Source organism: Rhagoletis pomonella, unplaced genomic scaffold (assembly GCF_013731165.1).
Source record: "Rhagoletis pomonella isolate Grant_MI unplaced genomic scaffold, Rhpom_1.0 Rhpom_scaffold_00003, whole genome shotgun sequence".
Taxonomy (NCBI): domain Eukaryota; kingdom Metazoa; phylum Arthropoda; class Insecta; order Diptera; family Tephritidae; genus Rhagoletis; species Rhagoletis pomonella.
In genome coordinates, this window is record NW_023458557.1 from 26,224,987 (window position 1) to 26,232,865 (window position 7,879).

General features: G+C 40.4%; 1 protein-coding gene across 5 annotated transcripts in view; it reads right to left on the reverse strand.

Annotated features, from left to right (window-relative positions):
• LOC118735097 (phospholipid-transporting ATPase ABCA1) overlaps nt 1-7,297 on the reverse strand; it is a gene marked incomplete at its 3' end in the record, with an annotated part of 162,324 nt that extends 155,027 nt beyond the window's left edge. For 4 of the 5 annotated variants that reach the window (XM_036464712.1, XM_036464711.1, XM_036464713.1 and 1 more), the window contains 3 exon segments: nt 6,575-6,775; nt 6,835-6,955; nt 7,011-7,296. In XM_036464712.1, coding sequence (XP_036320605.1) covers nt 6,575-6,775; nt 6,835-6,955; nt 7,011-7,190 — 502 coding nt within the window. 5 annotated transcript variants of the gene reach the window in all.
• Nucleotides 7,298-7,879: the final 582 nt, after the last annotated feature.

Consider the following 7,879-nt stretch of genomic DNA (forward strand, 5'->3'; position numbering starts at 1 on the left):
AATAGATGGTGTGTGTCGATCCTATTCTCGCGGGTCTTTTCCAAGATTTGGCGTATGAATACCTGATCTATGGTGGATTTTCCAGGCCTAAGCCACACTGATAAGGTCCAATCAGCTCGTTTACGGTGGGCTTCACTCTTTCGCACAATACACTCGATAAGACCTTATAACCTATGCTTAGAAGGCTGATTCCGCGGTAGTTGGCGCGTATGGCGGGGTCGCCTTTCTTGTGGATTGGGCAGAGCACACTTGAATTCCAGTCGTCGGGCACGCGTTCATCTGACCATATTCTGCATACGAGCTGATGCGTGCACCTCATCAGCTCCTCGCCGCCGTACTTGAATAGCTCGGCTGGCAGGCCGTCAGATCCAGCAGCTTTGTTGTTTTTCAGCCGCGTAATCGGTATTCGTACCTCGTCATAGTCAGGCGGTGGGACAGCTACTCCATCATCATCGACTGGGGACTCGGGTTCGTCTTCTTCACTACTTTCAGCGCTGCTGCCATTCAGTAGGTTGTAAAAGTGTTCCCTCCACAATTTAACTAGGTCGCCATTGTTGTTCTTACAGGAGTTCGCCCCGGTCTTGAAACCTTCCGTAAGTCGCCTAACCCTCTGGTAGAATTTTCGGGCGTTCTTCCTGTCGGCCAGCATCTCAAGCTCTTCGCACTCACGTATTTCGGCATCTCTCTTCTTATTGCGGCAAATACGTCTCGCTTCCTTCTTCAGTTCCCTATAACGGTCCCACATGGCTCGCGTTGCGCCCGATCGCAGCGTGGCCCTGTAGGCGGCATCTTTTTTCTCTGCGGCTTCTTGACATTCCTCATCGTACCAGTTGTTCTTTCGGGCTCGCTGAAATCCAACTACTGATAAGGTCCAATCAATACGTCTCGCTTCCTTCTTCAGTTCCCTATAACGGTCCCACGTGGCTCGCGTTGCGCCCGATCGCAGCGTGGCCCTGTAGGCGGCATCTTTTTTCTCTGCGGCTTCTTGACATTCCTCATCGTACCAGTTGTTCTTTCGGGCTCGCTGAAATCCAACTACTTCTTCGGCGGCGGTACTTAATGAGCGGGAAATGTGGTTCCACTGCTCGCATATATCGGTTTGTTGAAGAGTGCTCTCTGAGAACAGGTGTGAGAGTTAAGTAGCGAAAGCGCTGGCTGTCTGTTGTGATTGCAGCTTTTCGACGTTAAGCTTTTTGGGCGCACATTTTTTTCTGCACAGTGGCGGGTGCGTATCTTGGCTACAACAAGATAGTGGTCCGAGTCGATGTTTGGAGTGTACGTACGTCTAAATCGCTTGAAGCATGCCTTCCGTCTATCACAACATGATCGATTTGGTTTCTCGTTTTTCGATCTGGATACAGCCATGTAGCTTGGTGGATGTTCTTATGCTGGAACCTAGTACTACATATTACCATGTTTCGGGCCCCGGCGAAGTCATCTGCCTCAGTCCGTTATCGGACGTTTCGTCGTGGAGGCTGAATTTTCCGACAGTGGCGCCAAAGATCCCTTCCTTGCCTACCTTGGAATTAGAATCGCCAAGCACGATTTTGACATCGTGTCGGGGGCAGCGCTGATATGTACGTTCCAAGTAGTAGACGTCGCAAGGCTTCACGCTTATTTTTCCTTGCTCCGTCCATCGCATTTCTTGGATGGCGGTGATGTCAGCATTTGTCTTCCCGAGGACATCAACCAGCCGGGCAGAGGCACCTTCCCCATTAAGGGTCCGGATATTCCAGGTGCATATCCTTAAATCATAGTCCTTTATACGTTTGCCGCGGTCGTCATCAGAAAAAGGGGGTCTCATCCGAGGCTTTTTAGATTTTTTCATTGGGCGGGGTTTTAACGTGGCGGGACCCAAACCCAGCGCACGCGAAGTTTTACGCCTTCTCACTTTAGCTCGCTCCCAAACGGGTGTTTGGTTGCTACCCAGAGGATACGTGGATATAAATATCCGGACATTGTGGGCTGCGATTTGAACCGTATGCACAAGAATCGCTTCTGGCCACTCCCAGGTGAATGGCAGTCAGAAGTTTTCCACTTCTGCGCACGGAACCATCCTACTTAGTGACGGTTATAATCCCTAAGTGCGGCCGAAGGCCGCCTACGCAGAAAGGTGTTCTCTGCAAAAGGTCTTCAGCCATTTTTCTTCGCAAAACAGAAAGAGAATTCTACTTTGTGAGGGTTATAATCCCCAAGCGGGGCAGAAGGCCGCCTACGCAGAAAAGTGTTCTCTGCAAAAGGTGTTCAGGCCCTTTTCTTCGCAAAACAGAAAGGAGAATTCTACTTAGTGAGGGTTATAATCCCTAAGTCCGCCCGAAGGCCGCCTACGCAGAAAGGTGTTCTCTGCAAAAGGTGTTCAGCCCCTTTTCTTCCCAAAACAGAAAGGAGAATTCTACTTAGTGAGGGTTATAATCCCTTAGTGCGGATTCACCTGCGGCGCTTTTTTAAAAAACATCAATACTTCGATAAGTAATGCAAATTTTTTATAAAAAATCGTGTGCTTTTTTATTTAAAAATTTTCCCCTGCGGCGCTTTTTTTACCAAAACCATAATGCAAAATTTTTATAAAAAGTCGCGCGATTTTTTATTACAAATTTTCACCTGCGGCGCTTTTTTCGAAAAAAAAATCAATAGTGCGATTAATAATGCAATTTTTTATAAAAAATCGCGCGATTTTCGCCAGAAAAAACTTACACTTATCGCACTATGTTTTGATGAATTTGACGCAAATAAATGGAGTAAATGAACTCAACTGAACACATATTCATTAGTTTTTATACATTTGTGATGTTTTAAGTGCACACTTTAACGAAATTCTGTATTTAATAGCAATAGCCCTGTTCGCGTACGCACTATCCAATAAATCCAGTACTAATTTTACTGGTTTTTTACTGGATGTCGTTTTCGTACGCAAAAACTTGCAAGAAACTAGCAAAAGTGGGGAAATTGAGAGAGCAAAAATGACAGCTGAACTTGCAAGTTTTACTGGATTTTTACTGGATAAATTTTTACTAGCAACTATTTGCTAGTAAGAAAAACAGCTGATGGCATGATGCTTAATGTAATTCACACTACCAAAATAATTGTTTGCGATGCTTTTAGAGTTGCAATTGACAAAATAAACCTATTTAAATATATAATAAAAATGGAAAATACCAGTTTTCTAAGAAAATTGCATCGGAAAATAACAAATTAATCAGCTGTTCATAAAACTAGGAACTTCTTGCTTGTTTTGCGTTTTCGTACTTTCTTGGATATTCCACTCAATGGGAGTAAATATTGGCTTACTCTCCGGAATTTGGTTACTGGCAAGTTACTTGATATTTTTGCTGGAGAATACGAAAACACAACTAATATTCCGATGGTAAAAATCCGCACAACAAAATTGCGTAGTTAATATAAATAAAATGGAGGAAAACTAGTGTTGCCACTCTATTAAAAATAAAATGGAACTAAATTGCTGCTGCCACTCTATTAAAAAAGTGTTTGTGCATCCAACTCCTTTTTACGTAGGCGGCCTTCGGCCGCGCTTAGGGATTATAACCCTCACAACGTATAATTCTCCTTTCTGTGTTGCAAAAGAAAAGGGGCAGAACACCTTTTGCAGAGAGCACCTTCCTGCGTAGGTGGCCTTCGGCCGCGCTTAGGGATTATAACCCTCACAACGTAGAATTCTCCTCTCTGTGTTGCCAAAGAGAAGGGGCAGAACACTTTTGCAGAGAACACCTTTCTGCGTAGAATTCTCCTTTCTGCGTGCGAAGGAACGGAAATCCCCTTTTCACAAATGTATATTTCTTGTGCATTATTTGAGCCCCAAACCCTCCCACTAGAAAGGGGACAGTCCCCGCATTCTAAAATGGCGTATTCCCCCTTGGGCTCCTCCCACAGGCCCCTAGGGAACCGTTTGAAAAAGGGGAAAAAACAAAATTTTCTTAGGCAAACTGAGCAGTTTGAAGTGGAATATGACCCAACTAACAAAAAACGTGGGATTATTTAATAAAACAAATTATGCCAAATTAGATATCGGGCGATTTTGAATAAAGAATAAAAAAGTTAATTAAAAATAGAAAAAACAAGTTTTTATAAAAAAAAAATGTTCTTTTTAACAAATGTATTTTTGCATAGAATTCCTTTCTGCGTAGGCGGCCTTCGGCCGCACTTAGGCATTATAACCCTCAGGCAGTAGAATTATCCTTTCTGTGCTGCCAAAGAAGGGGGGCTGAACACCTTTTGCAGAGAACACAATTTTGCGTAGGCGGCCTTTGGCCGCACTTAGGGATTATAACCGTCAGGCAGTAGGGGAAATGTTTAGTAGCGCTCACATCGTTTTTGGGGTGGGTGGCGGAGGGGGAGAAGGCGGGCGCCCTAAACGCCCCCACTGGAAAGGGGACAGTCCCCGCTTTCTAAAAAGGCGTACTTCCCCCTTGGGCTCCTCCCACAGTCCCCTAGGGAACCGTTCGAAAAAGGGGGAAAAAGGGAATTTCTTAGGCAAACTGAGCACTTTGAAGTGGAATATGACCCAACTAACAGAAACCGTGGGATTTTTTAATAAAAGAAATTATGCCAAATTAGATATCGGGTGAATTTGAATATAGAATAAAAAAGTTAATTAAAATTAGAAAAAACAAGTTTTTATAAAAAAAAATGTTCGTTTTTAACAAATGTATTTTTGCGTAGAATTCCTTTCTGCGTAGGCGGCCTTCGGCCGCACTTAGGGATTATAACCCAGTAGAGTTCTCCTTTCTGTGTTGCGAAGAAAAGGAGCTGAAAACCTTTTGCAGAGAACACCTTTGTATATTTTTAATGCTTACTGGGTTATATCCTATCTTCTTTTGTCTCTCATTCTTTTGCATATTTTGGAGTTTGACAGCTGAACTCCACCATTTAATTTGCATATGCAACCAAAGTCAGACGCGTGATTTTGAAGTTGTTTTTATTTAATGAATTGTAATTAATTGGTTAATATTAAAGTCGTAAAGTAAGTTATAACTAATCGAGTAAAGTGTAAAGTGAAGGGGAATACAAAAATGTATTGGTGAAGTGGCTGCTTTAAGGAGAATAGGAGTGATAAATGTACGCTATTTTCCGAATTTTACAAAAAAGGGCATATTTCAAACCCAATTTGTAAATAAATGAGTAACCAAAATTTACAAAAGTTAGTGTTAAAATAATGCGTAGACCCTTGACTACAAGTGTGTGGATTTTTTTTGGATCGGGCCACCCCTTTGGACGGAATAGCCCGAAATAGTTGTGAGCGCTACTAAACCCCACCCGGCAGTAGAATTATCCTTTCTGTGTTGCCAAAGAAGGGGGGCTGAACACCTTTCTGCGTAGGCGGCCTTCGGCCGCACTTAGGGATTATAACCCTCAGTAGAAATCTCCTTTCTGTTTTGCGAAGAAAAGGAGCTGAACACCTTTTGCAGAGAACACCTTTGTATATTTTTAATGCTTACTGGGTTATATCCTATCTTCTTTTGTCTCTCATTCTTTTGCATATTTTGGAGTTTGACAGCTGAACTCCTCCATTTAATTTGCATATGCAACCAAAGTCAGACGCGTGATTTTGAAGTTGTTTTTATTTAATGAATTGTGATTAATTGATTAATATTAAAGTCGTAAAGCAAGTTATAACTAATCGAGTGAAGTGTAAAGTGAAGGGGAATACAAAAATGTATTGGTGAAGTGGTTGCTTTAAGGAGAATAGGAGTGATAAATGTACGCTAATTTCCGAATTTTACAAAAAAGGACATATTTCAAACCCAATTTGTAAATAAATTAGTGACCAAAATTTACAAAAGTGAACGTTAAAATAATGCGTAGACCCTTGACTACAAGTGTGTGGAATTTTTTTTTGGATCGGGCCACCCCTTTGGACGGAATAGCCCGAAATAGTTGTGAGCGCTACTAAACCCCACCCCTTAAAACATCACAAATGTATAAAAACTAAAAAATACGTGTTAAATTGAGTTAATTTATTCCACTCATTTGCGTGAAATTCATCAAAAAATAGTGCGGAAAGTACAAGTGCTTTTTGCAAATAACTCTTTCATGAATTAAAAATGTTGATTTCCGGTCTCGGATTGTTATTATTGGCGTTAAGACGTGGCGATTGACACCACTCTCGAACTTTTTCCGTCCATTTTAACCTACTACTTTCGCTAACTTGCACTACTACCAAATCGATAATTCGATAAATAATGAAAAGTTTATTATTTTCGGCTGCATCGCTTTTTGTTTATATAAAACAGTATTTCAATATAAGGTGCATACAAAAACCCCCCACTTTTTATCTATTCTCATCATCTGGCAGCACCAAAGTCTGTGTTCATTCCCACCACTTCCATGTAATCAATGAAATTTGTATGGTGAATTGTGCAACTTTAAAACTTAAAAGCCTCCGCTCTCTGGGGTTTTCACTTTTAGAATCGCAAAACTTTCAAATTTGGACGGAATTTAAGGAAAATTTCCCCAATCTCATTTTGTACACAACATGCGGTCATTTGTGCATACTATTTTTTTTATTTTTTTGTTATGCCACTCTTGCGGCAAGTGTACGCTTTTTATATATATTCACCTTTAATTCCGGCAACCTCTTCATCATTAACATAACGCTTCTTAGGAGATATTTTTATAGTCGTCGAGCTTATTGAATATTTTAGTTTTTCTTGTGCCACGTTCTTCGGATAATGAAGGAAATTTATAGCATAACAATTCCCTTTGCAGCCACGCTCCATTGCTCTAATCATTTCAGTTGAATTGTCAAAGAATTGTATCCCTTTGATATATTGATTGATTAAATAAATGTTAGCTTGCCATTGCTAATATTAAATTTACCGTCGGGTGGATACTGAAGTTCTTGGCGTACAGCTTCCATAAGTAAATCCGTCTGAGGTATGAATGGAGCATAGAAAATCCGGTCAACATCATTAGTTGGAAATTCCCCCTTGAGATGATACTGGAAATAAACAACGTTACTAATAAAAGTACACTTTTATAAATAGATTTATTACAGAGCCTCGTCTATCGTATGTTGTTTGGGGTGTCGTCAACATCTTGTTTGTTGAATACAAATAAATAAGGAGAATTCCAGTGCATCCGAAAAATATTAGAAACATTGATATCCACGAGTATCGAATTTGTCTCCAATTTTTCCACAGGAAGATCCGGTAAAGACGTATGCCCTCACTCATTTTACTGTAGGATTCAAACGGCAAACAATTTCAATTTACGTTTTCTTGGGGCAAAGTTTTACCTAGCGATGCGCGACATTACGAATAGTACTGGCACGATTAATCGAATGTCCGATTATAATCGGTTATTTTCATTCGGTTAACGATTTAATTGTATCGAAATTTTCCTTTCGATTAATCGGGCGATTAACCGATTAATTTTGAAAATAATCGAAAAGAAATCATCAAAAACTGACTACCCTACAAGAATTGTGTGATGGAAACACACATTCTCATTTATCTTACTAACCCATTTGCAAATTTTGCGTTGGTTAAAAAGAGACCACTAAATAAGGCCATAAGTCGGAGGAAGACGGAAGATCACATGAACACAAATGTTTACATCACGTGTTGCATATTGCTCTTAAAAAGTTGATAGAAGTACTTGATTGAGATCTCCATCACCAATGAGTATCACATGATCAATCAAATGACTATCACTGTTCTTATAGGGTACTTTACAAACACAGTAATGTATAAATCAGGGACCGGAACGGTTATAAGTTTTATTATAAAAAACACTTTTTAATCGTTATTAACTGAGTTTTATTTTTTGCTCGGAAAATAATTGTTACGTTTTAAGTTTTATTTTTTGCTTGGAAAATAATAGTTTCGTTTTAAGTTTTATTTTTTGCTCGGAAAGTAATGGT